The following is a 17,817-nucleotide window of genomic DNA, read 5'->3' as shown; positions in this document are numbered from 1 at the left end:
GCCCTGCTCCCTCTGTCTCTCTCCCTCGCTCTCTCATGTGTGAACACTACCTGTCTCTGGTTCTCTCCCTACTCCTCTGAGGACAATGGATGTGCTACTCCTGGAAAAACCTTTGCTGCTCTAAGAACAATATATTCAATGTGGGGAAAAGAGCAACCATTCAAATTACAAATTAATTGGAAATAAATATGTAATAGTAGCAAAATAGTTGATGACAAGACCACATGCAGGAGATCAGGATCCATGGGGGTGTGGGGGGATGTGTGTGTGTCCAAAACTGGTATGAACAGATAGCATACAGTAGGACAAAGTCAGAAAAAGCAGAGTGAGAAACAAGAAAGATAAAAACTCAAGTACATGAAATAGAAATTATTGACTTCATAGGACTACCTACAGTTTGTAAAGGACTGCAGTTTTTGTCAGTTATGTGAAACTGTTTCAAGAAAGGCATATAACCCAAATAAAGCAAGCACTTTATCTTCCAGTCAACACCAGTTATTCCTCAAAACATGGCATATTAAGAAATGGATACACAGAAGGTTGAAGAACTCACAACAAAAATAGTTTGGAAAAGAGGCTTAACAGGAAAAGACCAAAGAAAATACAATGTCTGATCGTGAAATCCTTAAGGGGAGGCATATGTTTTAAAATATTATTCAGGTTGATAGACACCAAATATTTTAAGCCTGTGGGTGAGCTTTTAGCTCTGATAGCACCCCTTAGGTGTTTAATAGATATTTTCATAATTAAAAACCAATTTCTCTTCAGCCAACAGCAAAATTGGGCTATTTCTTATTTTCACTACCACCTTTTCCCTGCATACATCTATTACTGCAGAATCATGTTTAAAATACTCTGCAATGCTCCTTCCTAAAGTTCTAACAAAGAGATACAATAGTCTCACTCTGTAGTAGTGTAACATTTCCAGAAAAAATGTCCTTGATTTATCTGTATTTTATGTAAAAGCAGACTTTTATGTCTTTTTCTTTTTACTAATTAAAGAAAACTGAGTGTAGTCACTCCATTGGCAGCAAACTCTAGCTGTAAAGTCTGAGTTTACATCAGAAGTTTTCAAGCAAAACAAGATAAGGTCACGCTAAACAATTAACAGAATGTATCCAGATGAAACTCTTTGAGTTCCCATACAGTATTAGTGATTGTTGAATATGTATCATTTTGGTAACTGATCTTTGACATAGATGAGATTATTCAGTTCTACAGAAATCTCTTTTAAAAAAAAAAAAATCAGGTGTATGCATAAGGATATCTGATTTTGGTCAGATGCATCACCAATAAAAAATGAACAGCACAGTTGAATACAGACATGTATTTGTGCTTGATACAGTAATAGGTGACCTGAAAGAAAAGGGACAGACACATAAGTGATCCATCTGGTTGAGACCAAAGATCCATTTAGTCCACCAACCTGTTTCCAACAGTGGCTAGCCAGGAAATTTATAAGGAGGGCATGACAATAACAGGTCTCTCTCATTGCACAGCACACTGTTTTCACTGCATGGCGCAGTATCATCCAGTAGAATTATTTTGGGTAGTGAAGGGGCTGACATATTCTAGGCCCCAAGGCACTGAAGATCAACCCTCAATGACCTGCTGTGATATCGCAGAACACTTTGCTAATAAAATCACTTGTATTCATTGTGACTTAGGAGTTAAATCCAAGAGGACTTCCCCCTTTTTTCTCCTCCCTCCTGTGGTCCCCCATGGGCCCCCCAAATCTGAAGCAGATTTAGGGGTGTACGGAAGCCTGCAGGGGTGAAGAGAAATCCATTCTGCCAGCGGTTTCCATTCTGCTGGTGGACAGCCAGTGCTGGATACAGCTCCACAATGGCAGTGACGGAAGCACCTGCTTGTCTGATTTTGATGGAAGAGTTTCAATTTGTTCAGCCAGAGGATGTAGACAAGTAGTTTGGAGGGATAAGGCCAATCACCTGCGTGCTGGCCCCACCTTGCTAATAAAATCTACCGGGGGGGGGGGGGCTGACTAAATGGGAGGTGGTGATCATTACTGCTTTCTTGCAGGAGAGTTGTGTCCCTGTTTTATTAAAGGAATCAGTTGTAAGACCATTATTAAAGAAATTCTCTTTGGAGTCCTTCATCCTAGATAATTATAGGCCAGGAAACTGAGTATTTGGATCCTTTCCAACCTGGGTCCAGGCCTAGTTTTGGGACAGGAACAGCCTTGGTTGCCTTGGTGGATGACATATGCTGGGAACTAGACAGAGTGAGCTCATTGCTGTTGGTTCTGCTAGACATTTCAGTGGCATTCTATACCATCGACCATGATATCCTTCTGGGATGTTTGGTTGACATAGGATTTGGGGACAGCATTTTACTTTCTGCTCTTATCTGTCTGAACAATCTCACAAGGTGGTGCCAGGAGATTATTGTTCAGTCCCCTGACCCTCATCTTATGGCAGGTCCTCAAATCCAGTTCTCTTGAGGTCCCAATCCAGCCCTTTGGGGTTCCCCAGATGGCCATAGCAGTGGTCATTATGTAATAGGAATGCTTTGGTGCCTGAATTAGTTTCTTTTCTCCTTCCCTACCCATATTTTCTACCTTTTGTGTCTTTTGGATTGTAAGTCCAGGCTTATGTGATTTTTTAATCTTTGTACAGCACCTAGAAAAATCAAGGCACTTCAAAAATAATTATTATTTAAGAAAAAAACAGGACAAGAGCAAGATAAGCAGGACAAGGTGTTGTTTATTTATAAAATGCTTAGAATTGCTAGGTATTGTCAATTGTTTTTTTTTAAAATAAAACAACACAAGCCTTGGCCACAGGCTTACAATCAAAAGGTAACAAAGCACCTTAGAGGGGAAGGAAAAGAAAAGGACAAAAAGCTAGTCAAGAAAAACAAGATACACTTTCATTTTAAGGAGGCACTGGAACGTAATAACAGTAAGAGAGAGTCAGCTGCAAGGGAAAATAATGTAAAATACAATTCTTCTCTATCTCTGTCTCTCTCTTTTTACTAAGAAATTATTGAAAACTGCAAAATCTATTTACCATAGCTATGTTATACAAATAAGCGGCACTGTTAAATGTAGTGGGCTGGAGCAGAAGAAGATGACCTATTAACTGCAGTAAACTCAGTGAATGAATTAAGCTTCTGTACCTCTCAAGATGTAATTCTGGTAGTTCTGATCCGCTTCTGCTCCCACTTTTATTAAACAGGTGAGACCCTCTGCCACAACAAATTCATGAACCAAATCCTTGTCATCCTGTCAGGGGTGGGTGGAAAGGGAGAAAGAGAAAAATGAGAAGTTATTTAACATATTGAAAATACAAGACGCTTATGTGATCGTGGATCACAATTTCTAATTGCTCAATTGATTTTGCTATTGATACAGATGACAGCTGGTGTTGTGTAGGAGACAGACATGTCCAAACTTTAATAAATCCACCCACCAACAGGCCAGGGGTGAGAAAGTTATTTCATCTTAGCCAGCAAGCATGCTCAGGGAAGGAGTTGCATTACAACTGCTAAATTGCTGCTCACTGGTTCTAAATGGTATCAGCAAGGATTTCTTCCCTCTCTCCTTGCCTCCCTTTCTGGGAATACTGCAGATCTGATTGGTGAGCTGAGGGCAGGCATGGCCACACCATTTTCTGTTCAGCTGCCGTCTCTCCCTCTCCATGTACAAAGCTGCTTCCACTGTACTGTCTGTTCCTGTTCGCCAGCACTGTCCTCCTCCTGGAACTTAGCAGCAGCAGCAGAAGCAATTAGAGGACCTCTGAAACCCCATCCTCCATCCCTCACTCTGAGAATATGTTCCTTCCAAATACCACCCAGCAACAACCTCTTGTGCTGCTTCATTCCAACCACAGGTTGGTTTTTTTTAAGAATAGGAAGGTTTACTTTGGAAATTCATTGACTGGCTGGCTGGAAGAAGGCAGAGGGACATTTCAAATCTCCCTCAGTTAATTCCTGCTTCCTTCCCTCTACTCCTGTAGCTCAGTAAACTTTCTCCTTTCCCCAGCCCCACTTGCAATTCGCTTCTCTCTCACACACACCCTTTCCACACCAGAAAGAACATGCAAAGAAACTTCCTGAATTCTGTCCTCTGGAGGCTGACTAACAACCAAGGGGGGGGGGGGGGAGACTGGGTTGACAAGTGGAGCTGCTGCAGGGAAGGAAGAAAAACCTGCAGTGGATTTTGTTGGGGGAGGGGGGATGACTGTGTCTCCTATCCCTTTTAGCTCTTGCTTTTCTGTGCTGGGGCTTGCCAGGGAAATGGGGGGAAAGTTTAATTTTCAGGCAGAAACCTGCAGGGGAGTCACACTTATGGAGAACAGAGTCAACTGTGTGATTAGTCCTTCTCCTTAATTCTGTGGGAAGGGCAGTCTGCCAATTGCTGGATGGAAAGCCAAAGGCATTCTGCATATGTTCAGAGGTACTTCTACTATATTCTTGCTGGCTACTACAGATGTTGGAGAAATCTGCAACAGATTCAAGTGAGTTCAGATTTTTATGAATCCCATATGCAGATTCTGCAGCAGTCCAGCTTTTCTGAGTCATGCAGATTCTACAGATTTGCAGACTGGTTTCTTCACTATTGGGGGGGGGGGATTTGCGCTTATGCACATTAGTGTAAGTGTGCATTAGCACTCATGTGAATTAGCACAAGCAGAACAAAATTCTGGTTTAAAAAATCAGATTCCGTGAATAAGTGGATGACAGAAAGAAAGATGCCTAACAATCTGTGAAACACAGATGGAATGGATTTAACAAATTCTGTACTTCCCTACTGATTACTAGAAATATATTTTGGTTATGAAGTCCATATACAGATTGTGGACCCCTGGACGTGACTGTAGACCATGTCTCACTTGAGGGCGGAGATCAAATGCCAAGATTCCAAACTGGGTTGAAATATCCACCACCATCTTAGGTATCTAAACCCCTTGGTGTACCCACAATAACTCTATGGGATAGTGAGAGCAAACAGGAGGGATCTAATTCATGTCTGTAGGGCTGTGAAAAATGTCCATGACTATAGATCCCATCATTCCCTCCCTCAAGAACTCTGCTTGCCCCCCGTTTCTTCTGGCTTTTAAGTGACCTCTAAAGACCTTTTGTTATTCCACCGAGATTTGTTTTATTGACCCCCTATATATGATTTCATTTGTGCTTTTTAAGGTAAGTTTGTTCGATTGTTTTGTTTTCAGCTATTTTATTGTAAGATGCCTTGTAAAGGCTTACCCTAAAGGAGAGTAGAAATCACCACCACCACTATCATCATCATCATCGTCATCATCATGGCAATGCTCCACTGACATCATCAGGTTTGTGATGGGGCCATTAGGCCTCCATGTGTTCTAAATGTATTTGAAAAGCTGAAGTTGTCATTATGCCTAGCTGCCTCAATATGCTGCACAGGCACTTGTGAACAACAACACCCCTATCTCTGGTCGATAGTTCAATGTGGGGATGGCAACAGAGAGGGAACCATCCATGTTTGGAAGGGTCCAGGGAGGATTGTATCTCCTGACCTACTACATCAACAGTAGCAGCATCCAGCCTAAAGCCCTCCGTTATCTTCTAATTAATCTTTTTTATTATTATTATTATTATTATTATTAATTTAGTGTTGCATGAGAGGGTCCACCATTATTAAGGTCTAATTCTTACTGAGGTGTTAAATCTGTGTCTGGGCTATATAATTTCGTACTGAAGGTAACATAGCAATAAGTTCATTCCACAAAGAAACCTAGCTTGCTAGGGAGAAGGGTTCTATCTGTAACCTTTCCTCTGACAAGCTGATTTTCTATTTGGAGGGATGTTGTGTGTGTGCAGGGGAGCATTCCATCATGTAAGTCCCCATCTGCAGTCTGAAGTGGAATAGCCCAGACAGATGTTCAAACGCCTGCTCAGCCACGATGCTTACTGGGGGACCTTGGGAAACCATTATCTTTTAGGATCAAGGATGACTAAGCATCAGTTTCATTTAATATTTTACTTCCACAAATCATCTTTATTTATTTATTTATTTTTAAAACTTGTATCCTGTCTTTCTCCAAGCACTCAGGGTAGCTTAACAAGGAATACTTAACAAACTACAATTTCCTGAAGGGTAGTCATAACAAGACTCCCTGATATAAACACAAATATAATAAGATGCAAATACTGTAACGGAAATTAGTATTTCTGTTCTCAGAATAACAGTACAGTGATGTATGATAAAATTTTAGATTAGCATAAGTTAAATGAAATATTAAAATGAAAAGAAATGAACAGTTAATAAAAAGAAAACATTAATACTTCAGAGGCAGATCTGAATTAAAAACATGACTTGCTGAAAAAAATTGAACACATTTTAACCAGACTGATTTTAACAGCATTGAATAAGCATTCAAAGCTTATGCCTTAAAAGGCTTTAAGGTTTTTTTTTTAAGGAAGGGAAAGGAAAAAAGGTGTGGAGAAAGAGAACATAAACACCATCATGCAATCAACATTACATTTGCACTCTATATTTTACCTATTTTATCATGTATTTATAATGTGGTGGGGGCTGTGAGTGGGTCCAAACATCTGGATTGTGCAAAGAGAGATGAAAAGAATCCAAACTCATTTTTCTTACGTTAAAAGGATTGTGTTTACATAATTTCTGAACTAAAGTAATCTTTTCAGGTCCATTAACTCACTGATTTGCCAAAACCGCTGACCTTAAATGTAAAAGGCTATGGGGGGGGGGGGTGTTGACAACAGAAAATAAGAGTCAAGCAACAAATGATGATTAAAGTATTTACAAGGAGTTTCAGTATGTGTGCGGTAACTAGTGGGAGGGGGAGAGGAAGTTGCCCTTGAGTAGAAAAATGAAACTGTCCAGTAATACTGTTAAGATTTATGGCCTGCCTCCTTCATCAGTAAGCATTAAAGTGCTGATGAGAAAACCAGCCAAACATGGAAATCTCTAGGATTTTTCTGTCTAGGTTATTCAGCTACAAAAGGTGAGCAGGACCCAACGAGCAACAAGTGAGGGACTTCACCACCAAAGGCCTTATTAGCTAAACATATTTTATAAAATAAGGGAGAATAATTATGAGAATAATAACTATACCCTGTGCATTTATGTACTTAGCATGGGGAGTGTTATTAGTGTGAGAACCACTGTAGTGTAGTGGTTAGAGTGTTGGACCAGGGCTTGGAAGATCTGGGTTCTAGCCCCCACTTGGCCATGAAGCTCACTGGGTGACTTTGGGCCAGTCACTGACTCTCAGCCTAGCCTACCTCACAGGATTGTTGTTGCGAGGCTAAAATGAAGAAGAGGAGGAGGACCATGTAAACTGCCTTGGGTTCCTTGCAAGAGCAAAATAGGAGGGATAGAAATGTGATAAATAAATAAGAACAAATATGCATTTCTGGAAAAGGCTTCCCAGAACAGTCACAGATTTTTGATGGGAGCAAATTGGTAACTGGAAAACTGCTTTTTCAGTTTATATACCACAATTGTGGCTGAGTCAGGTCAACAAGACGGCTATCGGATCCAGAAAGTGTGGTTTAATGGATGTTCTTGCTTCACTTAAGCATGTAAGGGCTAATCCACACATGCAAGTGACTTTGCATTGATTACTCAAACTTCTCAAGAGGTCAGCTGCAAGTTTTCTTTAGGAGAAGAGAAGCTATGAATACTGTACCAGTATAAAAGTATTGTAAAGAAGGTTAGTTGTGGGAATGGAATTCAACAATATCAGATTGGCTATGTACTGAGTTCATGCGGACACTATACCTGTATGTTATAGCCAGGCCTCAGGCTGCCTAACTTTATTTACAAAATGTAAATAAGCGGGGGATAAGATTAGATCTAATGCAACAACGAGTCAAGAAACAACTGTATCAGGTGTCATTTGGTAGAGCTTTTAAGGAAGATTAAGGCTTTTGAAAAATACATTGCAGGGTGAAATGCCACTGAAGGGCTTTTGTTCGGCATACTGTGATTATCTGAAAGTGAGCACACACAACACAAAATTGTACATGTGTGCTCTATGAGGATCAGTACAATTGTTGTAGTAGAGTGCATGTGCAAGCAAAACATAAGAAAGAAAAAAATTGCCCCACAAACTCCAAACCTTAGCAGCTGCCACTGGCTAGGTGCTATCCATTTTGTAACTGTACATCTGATTGGTCCCACCTAAATACGGAACTTTACATGTAATCTCTGTTGAAAGTCATTTTGTTAGTTTTGACCCAGTTCTCCATCATGTCAAGATAGTCTTGGATCCTGTCTTCTAAGATATTAGCTACCCCTCCCAGTTTAGTGTCACCTGCAGATTTGATGAGTATCTTCACTACTCCAACCAAATCATCTATAAAGATGCTCAACAACACTGGACCCAGGAAAGAATTCTGTGGCACTCTATCTGTCATTTCCCTCCAAGTTGACAAGGAATCACTGATGAGCACTTTGGGTTAAGCAGGTATAATATAAATCCAGTGAAGTATAACAAGCTATTTTCTTTCGTTTTCATGATTCTATTTGAAAGATCTGGGAACATGAGCCTGCTTTCACTTACTTCCAGAGTGAACTTTTAAAACTATCTGCACATCAAACTCAGCGCAGGATAAGACGAGTTGGCTTAAGGAGATTTGGAGTTTGAGGATTAGAATTTTTCTTCTAGGGACAGAAATTAGTTTTAGGTGGCAGCAGACCTAAAAGGAAAGCGGAAAATATAGGCCAAAAGACACAGGGAAACTTAAGGACTTTGATCTATAATTCTCATTAGAAAAGCAACCTATCCTTTATAGAACAGTCCGATGAATAATACTGATTTGTTAAATCCTTTAAAAAACAGTTGTATCACCCCAAACAATTTTAAACTAGCACATTTCTGCTGACGCTGTTGGTTTAGCTACTTTTAATTCTAAGACCAAATATTTTTTATTTATTTATTAAAATATTTTTACACTGCCTTTAGATTTAACAAAATTCACAAATCAGCTAACAAACTGAACAAGCACAAAATGCATATTAAAACAATGGCTTGGATTCATACTTAGTCATACATAGAGTAAACCCTTTGAAATCAATGGGACTTAAGTTAGTCTGGATCTAACCCAATGAAAGAAAAAAGTCGGTAACCCAATAATAAACCTGGACTGGCAGCAGCATGTAACTAAAATGTATCAACAAAGAGGCCCCAAATGCTGAACACCCACAGGAAAAGTATCCCGACACCAGGCGTTTCCAGACACCTAAAGCCTAAAAGGAAAGGACCATGACAAACTTCTCTGGACAGGGAGTTCCACAGACTTAGTGCCCTGTTCAGTCTTTAGCATCTCCAGCTAAGGGTGCAATCCTATTGGGATAGACCTCAGCCTCCGAACTTGGAGGCTGATGCCTACCCTATGCAGAGTGGAGAGAGCACAGAGGGGATCCTCTCCTCTGTGCTCCAGCCGCCCTGCATTTGTGACTAGACACGTGTTTTCACACATCTAGCTGAGGCTTCAGGGAAGGGGTCCAGAGACCCAATAGGAAGCTGTCTAAAATGGCTTCCATGGTCCCCTCCCTGCTCCCACCTCCTTTTTGCCCTCTCTGTACTCCGTTTCCGAGAGTGGAGACGGTGGTGCTGGCTACAAGGGGGCAGGGAGCGCAGTTTCTGGGAACTGAGGTTGGATAACCTTGGATTCCAGAAACCGAAACATCCTATGGCTATCTAGACACTGTCTAGTGGACATAGGATTGTTCTCTAAAAGGTTTTAGCTAACAAGAATGGGAAAGGCCTTGGAGAGCTGCTACCAGAGGAGACAATACTCGGCTAGATAGGCCAACGGTCTCTAACCCAATATATAAGGGTAACCTCATATATTCATTCCCTGCATCACTGATGGTGCGGGCATACTGAACAGGGCCTCCAAAGAAGATCTTAACGGACTATAGATCCACAGGAAGAATGTGTTTCTTAAGGTAACTCAAGTCCAGACTGTTTAGGATTTTAAAATCAACTGGGAGCCAGCAAAGTTGCTATAAAACTGTGTTATATATTCCAAGTGGCCTACTCTGATTAATACAGAATCCACCTCTTCCAGGTTTCTCCTTAGCTATTTCTCCTTAACGTGTGCTTTACTCAATCTTCATTTACTTATTACATTTATATCCTCCCTTTCCTCCAAAGTGTTCAGGTGGTGTATACAGGTCCTTCCCCCCATTCTTAATCAGCAGAACAACCCTGTGGGGAGAATTAGGTTGAAAAGAAATGACTGGCCCAAGGTTAGAGAATTTTGTTTTGGCTTGCAAAACATGCAAGCATGCCTTGTTGGAACCCCCGAACACAATCGCAAAATGATGACATGTGCTCAGGTTTGATTTGTGCAACTTTCTCAGTTTGATTTTGCATTAATTTCCTAATTCGCACGAACTTCCCCCGTAGACTGAATCAGCCCCCCTTTAGTCTATGGAGAAAAGCTGCAGAAATTTGTGCAAATTTCACATTCGATCGCTGCTCGATTTGAGCAATTTTCCCATTTGTGAGGAGTGACAAATGTGAACTGGAATCAAGCAGATGATGAGCAGCAAGATGACGTTCAGAGAATCCCAGTGTTCTCAAACATCACTTGCTCGCCCATCCCTACCCAAGGTCATACAGTAAGCTTCATGGCTGAGTGGGGATTTAAACCTGGGCCTCCTCGTCCAACACAACTACTACACTACAGGAGTGGAACTGATCAATGTCAGAATCCATGGTTCTTCTGTAATTGTGATTTTGGAATGTACAAGGTTTATCTATTCATTTTTTAAAGCTATAGTGCCTGATCTGTCTTTTAGAAAATTGCACGATGGAGGGAATATAAACAATTAAAATCCCAGGTGTCAGGATTTTTTTGAAAATGGCAAATTTCCTCATCCCCTCCCCACCCCATATACACCACTTGGAAGTCTCAGTGGCAGACACTGTTCCTCCTTGAGGCCATTTTAAATTGGGTGGCTACTTCCATAGTGTTCTATTTAATACGCCAAAACCTAGGATTATTTTTGGTTATTTTCCCCCCTTCACACAGGATCAGAATAGCATTCCTGCAAGGTTTTTTTTTTAAGGGGGGTAGGTTTTGTTTTGTTTTTATGATATGAGGCTGTATGTGCTTATTCAGTTAGTAACATTCCAAAATCAGCAGCATAGCGGAGACAGGGCGTGAACGATGTCATCTACAACATACATCCTCAGGCTTCCCTGTTCCCTCTGAGTTTAGCTGCAATCTGTGGACACGGATTTTCCCAGCAACAATTTATTGTTGTGAGCTATCCCTGCTGTAATTCAAAACATTTTGGAATGGCTTGGTCTTGAATAGTCAATTAAGGCCCATTAGCTTTGCAAAAGACCTGCTCCTGGTAGAGATGAGAACTCCTAGAACTGTTTTACTAACTTTGACTTTGAGTTAATCTGGATAATCTTAAAATGGAGGCATTACGGTGTTCTCTTCCCCTTTGCCATGCAATCTCATGTCTCTCAAGATAAAGTCCAACATGCTAACTACTACACTGTTCTTTGCCAGCTCAGTATTCTATGACTGTCAGCTGATCCTACTAAATTGGATACTCTTGGTATATATGATGCAATAACATGGTGAAACCCAAATATAAATATTTTGTGCCATACTACTAGTGGCACCCCCTTCATGGATCACTGCCTTGTTGTGGCGAAGGGGCTTGCGTAACTCAGTGAAGCCATAAGCTATGCCGGGCAGGGCCACCCAAGACGGACAGGTCATGGTGGAGAGTTCTGACAAAATGTGGTCCACTGGAGAAGGAAATGGCAACCCACTCCAGTATTCTTGCCAAGAAAACCCCATGGAACGTATCACAAGGCTAAAAGAGATGACGCCAGAAGATGAGCCCCTCAAGTCGGAAGGTGTCCAATATACTACTGGGGAAGAGCAGAGGGTATTTCCAAGTAGCGCCAGAAAGAGTGAAGCGGCTGGGCCAAAGCCAAAAGGACACTCAGCTGTGGATGTGTCTGGTGGTGAAAAGAAAATCCGATGCTGTAAAGAACAATATTGTTTAGGAACCTGGAATGTCAGATCAATGAATCAAGGTAAGCTGGAGGTGGTCAAACATGAGATGGCAAGATTGAACATCGACATCTTGGGAATCAGCGAACTAAAATGGACAAGCATGGGCAAATTTAATTCAGGTGACCATCATATCTACTACTGTGGGCAAGAATCCCTTAGAAGAAATGGAGTAGCACTCATAGTCAACAAAAGGGTGGGAAAAGCAGTGCTGGGATACAATCTCAAAAACGATAGAATGATCTCATTACGAATCCAAGGCAACCCATTCAACATCACAGTAATTCAAGTCTATGCCCCAACCACTGAGGCCGAAGAAGCTGAGGTTGATCGGTTCTATGAAGACCTACAACACCTTCTAGAACTAACACCAAAAAAAGATGTCCTCTTCATCATAGGGGATTGGAATGCTAAAGTAGGAAATGAAGAAATCACCAGGATAATAGGCAAGCATGGCCTTGGTGTGCAAAATGAAGCAGGACAAAGGCTAATGGAGTTTTGTCAAGAGAACATGCTGATCATAGCAAACACTCTTTTCCAACAGCACAAGAGGCGACTTCTACACATGGACATCACCAGATGGTCAATATCGAAATCAGATTGATTATGTCCTTTGCAGCCAAAGATGGAGAAGCTCTATACAGTCAGTCAAAACAAGACCTGGAGCTGACTGTGGCTCAGATCATGAGCTTCTTGTTGCAAAATTTCAGCTGAAATTGAAGAACATAGGGAAAACCACTAAACCATTCAGGTATGACTGAAATCATATCCCTTATGAATATACAGTGGAGGTGACAAATAAATTTAAGGGATGAGACCTGATAGAGTGCCTAAGCAACTATGGATGGAGGTCCATAACATTGTTCAGGAGGCAGCAACGAAATCCATCCCAAAGAAAAAGAAATGCAAGAAAGCAAAGTGGCTGTCTGAGGAGGCTTTACAAGTAGCTGAGGAAAGAAGGGAAGCGAAAAGCAAGGGAGAAAGGGGAAGATATATCCAACTGAATGCAGAGTTCCAGAGAATAGCCAGGAGAGACAAGAAGGCCTTCTTAAATGAACAATGCAAAGACATCGAAGAAAACAATAGAATGAGAAAGACTAGAGATCTCTTCAAGAAAATCGGAGATATCAAGGGAATGTTTTGTGCAAAGACGGGCATGATAAATGACAAAGAAGGCAGGGACCTAACAGAAGCGGATGAGATTAAGAAGAGGTAGAAAGAATACACAGAAGAACTATACAGGAAAGATCTGAATGTCCCTGATAGCCATGACAGTGCGGTCACTGAACTTGAGCCGGACACCTAGAGAGTGAAGTCAAGTGGGCCTTAGGAAGCATTACTAACAACAAAGCTAGTGGAGATGACAGTATTCCAGCTGAGCTGTTTAAGATCCTAAAAGATGATGCTGTTAAAGTGCTGCACTCAATATGCTAACAAATTTGGAACACTCAGCAATGGCCACAAGAGTGGAAAAGGTCAGTTTACATTCCAATCCCAAAGGAGGGCAATGCCAAAGAATGTTCAAGCTACCGTACAATTGCGCTCATTTCACATGCCAGCAAGGTTATGCTCAAAATCCTACAAGTTAGGCTTCCGCAGTATGTGAACCGAGAACTACTGCAAGTACAAGCTGGGTTTCGAAGAGGCAGAGGAACTAGAGATCAAATTGCCAACATTCACTGGATCATGGAGAAAGCAAGAGAATTCCAGAAAAACGTCTATTTCTGCTTCATTGACTACGCTAAAGCCTTTGATTGTGTGGAGCACAAAAAACTGTGGGAAAATCTTAAAGAGATGGGAGTACCAGACCACCTTACCTGTCTCCTGAGAAACCTGTACGAGGGACAAGAAGCAACAGTAAGAACCGGACATGGAACAACCGATTGGTTCAAAATTGGGAAAGGAGTAGGACAAGGCTGCATATTGTCACCCTGCTTATTTAATTTATATGCAGAGTACATCATGAGAAACGCCGGTTTAGATGAATCACAGGTCGGAATTAAGATTGCCAGAAGAATTATCAACAACCTCAGATACGCAGACGATACCACCCTAATGGCAGAAAGCGAAGAGGATCTAAAGAGCCTCTTGTTGAGGGTGAAAAGTGGAGAGTGCAAAAGCTGGTTTGAAACTCAACATTAACAAAACTAAGATCATGGCATCTGGCCCCATCACTTCCTGGCATATAGAAGGGGAAGGAATGGAAGCAGTGACAGGTTTTATTTTCTTGGGCTCCAAGATCACCACAGACGGTGACTGTGGCCATGAAATTAAAAGACGCTTGCTCCTTGGGAGGAAAGCTACGGCAAACCTAGACAGCATAGTAAGAAGCAGAGACATCACCTTGCCGACAAAGGTCCATCTAATCAAAGCTATGGTTTTCCCAGTAGCAACGTATGGCTGTGAGAGCTGGACTATAAGGAAGGCTGAGCGCCAAAGAATCGATGCTCTTGAACTGTGGAGCTGGAGAAGACTCTTACGAGTCCCCTGGACTGCAAGGAGGTCAAATCAGTCAGTCCTAAAGGAAATCAACCCTGACTGCTTATTGGAAGGACAGATACTGGAGCTGAAGCTCAAATATTTTGGCCACCTAAAGCAAAGAGAAAACTCCCTGGAAAACACCCTGATGCTGGGAAAGATTGAAGGCAAAAGGAGAAGGGGACGGCAGAGGATGAGATGGCTAGATAGCATCACCGATGCAATGAATATGGACTTGAGCACACTCTGGAAGAGAGCGCAGGACAGGAAGGCCTGGCGTGCTATGGTCCATGGGGTCACGAAGAGTCAGACACGACTGAACAACAACAACAACAACTAGTGGCACAAGAGTGGTGGTGCTTTCTAATGTGTCATACATGAACCAATGGATGATTTAAAGCAGAGATCATGATGTTAAATCCATTTTGGCTTATATGGAATCTTATACACAAAATAAGAGCCAGCGTGGTGTAGTGGTGAGAGTGCTGGACTGGGAGCCAGGAGATCTGGGTTCTAGTCCCCACTCAGCCATGGAAGTTCACTGGGTGACTTTGGCCCAGTCACAGACTCTCAGCTCAACCCACCTCACAGGGTTGTTGTTGTGAGGATAAAATGGAGAGGAGGAGGAGAAGGATAATGTAAGCTGCCTTGGGTTCCTTGGAAGAGGAAAAAAGGCGGGGTATAAATGCAATAAATAAATAAATAATAAAATAAATAATAAAATAAATAATAAAATAAATAATAAAATAATTTTTGCAGCGAATTGGAACAACCTATATGTAAGGGATGATTTCAGAATGCAAAAATATAACGATGAAAATTAAATTTCAAAATGCTAGCTTCTAACACAGAAGCCATGGTAGGGAAGAAAATGTTTCCTCTTCTATGTGACAGAATGCAAATTATTTCCTAAGTCAGTAGAAAAGCCTGCAGCCATCAGACAGAGGGTGTTCCCTCATTCCCACAGCCAGCTACAGAATGCTCTGCAAGCTAGAACTGAAGCCCTACATCAAATGTCACCTACTCCAGCCCCCGAGGAGTCATCCATCATTCTTTATAGGAACAGGGGTGTTCTGTGTGCCACACCTCCTTCCCCAGATCAATGAAGCAACTGGGGAATACTTCTTCTCTCCTAGGGATGATTGATGACTCCTTAGGACTGAAATGTGTGACATTTGATTTCTCTCACTGATAAGATTCTTTGACTTCTGAACTATCAAGTTAATCTTTTCAACAGAGTGAAAAAGAGCTGCGCTAACAGCTTTGAAAATAGGGTAGCCGTACTTGGGTCCCACAAATCTGGGTGGCCTGAGTTGCATATTATGCAAATCTTTGCTAATTACGCAAATCATGCAATGGGTTGGGAATGGGTTAAGTCACACACACCCTACTGATTTCCAACTCAAAATCACCCATCAGATTTGTTTTATAGAAAGGAAACAGATCACTGAGTATTATTGGATAACCTGTATTTGAACCCTCAAAGATTAAATTAAGACAATTATATATTGTAAGTCTAAGGTTTCACATTTATAGGAACTTTCCTGCGAAACAGAAAGTATGACGCTCTTTGCTGCTACTTTTTGTTCTGGGATGGATGTTAGTGCCCAGTTTGTTGTTGTTGTTGTTCAGTCGTTAAGTCATGTCCGACTCTTCGTGACCCCATGGACCATAGCACGCCAGGCCTTCCTGTCCTGCGCTCTCTCCCGGAGTGTGCTCAACTTCATATTCATTGCATCAGTTATGCTATCTAGCCATCTCATCCTCTGCCGTCCCCTTCTCCTTTTGCCTTCAGTCTTTCCCAGCATCAGTATTTCCCACTATGGGGAATACCATTGCTTTCACTATGGGGACCTTTGTTGTCAGTGTGATGTCTCTGCTCTTCACTATTTTATCAAGATTGGTCATTGCTCTCCTCCCAAGAAGTAAACGTCTTCTGATTTCCTGGCTGCAGTCAGCGTCTGCAGTAATCTCTGCACCTAGAAAGACAAAGTCTGTCACTGCCACCACGTTTTCTCCCTCTATTTGCCAGTTATCAATCAAGCTGGTTGCCACAATCTTGTTTTTTTTTGTGGTTTAACTGCAACCCAGTTTTTGCACTTTCTTCTTTCACCTTCATCATGAGGTTCCTCAGCTCCTCCTCACTTTCAGCCATCAAAGTGGTATCATCTGCGTAACTGAGCTTATTAGTGTTTCTTCCAGCGATTTTAACTCCAGCCTTGGCTTCATCAAGCCCAGCACGTCGCATGATGTGTTCTGCGTACAGCTTGAATAGGTAGGGTGAGAGTATACAACCCTGCCGTACTCCTTTCCCAATCTTAAACTAGTCCGTTGTTCCATGGTCTGTTCTTACCGTTGCTACTTGGTCGTTATACAGATTCCTCAGGAGGCAGACAAGATGACTTGGTATCCCCATACCACCAAGAACTTGCCACAATTTGTGATGATCCACACAGTCAAAGGCTTTAGAATAGTCAATAAAACAGAAATAGATGTTTTTCTGAAACTCCCTGGCTTTCTCCATTATCCAGCGGATATTGGCAATTTGGTCTCTAGTTCCTCTGCCTTTTCTAAACCCAGCTTGTACATCTGGCAATTCTCGTTCCATGAATTGCTGGAGTCTACCTTGCAAGATCTTGAGCATTACCTTACTGGCATGTGAAATAAGTGCCACCGTTCAATAGTTTGAACATTCTTTGGTGCTTCCCTTTTTTGGTATGGGGATATAAGTTGATTTTTCCAATCTGTTGGCCATTCCTGTGCTTTCCAAATTTGCTGGCATATGGCATGCATCACCTTGACAGCATCATCTTGCAAGATTTTAAACAGTTCGGCTGGGATACCGTCATCTCCTGCTTCCTTGTTATTAGCAATGCTTCTTAAGGCCCATTCAACCTCACTCTTCAGGATGTCTGGCTCTAGCTCAGTAACCACACCGTCAAATCTATCCCCGATATTATTATCCTTCCTATACAGATCTTCTGTATATTCTTGCCACCTTTCCTTGATCTCTTCTGCTTCTGTTAGGTCCTTGCCATCTTTGTTTTTGATCATACCCATTTTTGCCTGGAATGTACCTCCGATGTTTCTAATTTTCTGGAAGAGGTCTCTTGTTCTTCCTATTCTATTATCTTCTTCCGCTTCTGCACATTGCTTGTTTAAAAATAATTCCTTATCTCTTCTGGCTAACCTCTGGAATTTTGCATTTAATTGGGCATATCTCCCCCGATCACTGTTGCCTTTTGCTTTCTTTCTTTCTTGGGCTGCTTCCAGTGTCTCAGCAGACAGCCATCTTGCCTTCTTGATTTTCTT

General features: G+C 41.6%; 1 protein-coding gene across 2 annotated transcripts in view; it reads right to left on the bottom strand.

Moving 5' to 3' along the window:
* The window catches only part of FHOD3 (formin homology 2 domain containing 3), a 455,537-nt gene that overhangs the window by 229,827 nt on the left and 207,893 nt on the right, over positions 1 to 17,817 (bottom strand). For both annotated transcript variants that reach the window (XM_084857529.1, XM_084857531.1), the window contains exon 5: positions 3,139 to 3,244. In XM_084857529.1, the coding sequence (XP_084713655.1) occupies positions 3,139 to 3,244 (106 nt within the window). The remainder of the gene's footprint in view (positions 1 to 3,138; positions 3,245 to 17,817) is intronic.

The sequence above is a fragment of the Heloderma suspectum genome, chromosome 5, assembly GCF_057233095.1.
Source record: "Heloderma suspectum isolate Gila_16-S chromosome 5, 16-S_ref, whole genome shotgun sequence".
NCBI lineage: Eukaryota > Metazoa > Chordata > Lepidosauria > Squamata > Helodermatidae > Heloderma > Heloderma suspectum.
The sequence above is the reverse complement of the archived record's forward strand: the minus strand, read 5'-3'. Positions and strand labels throughout refer to the sequence as shown.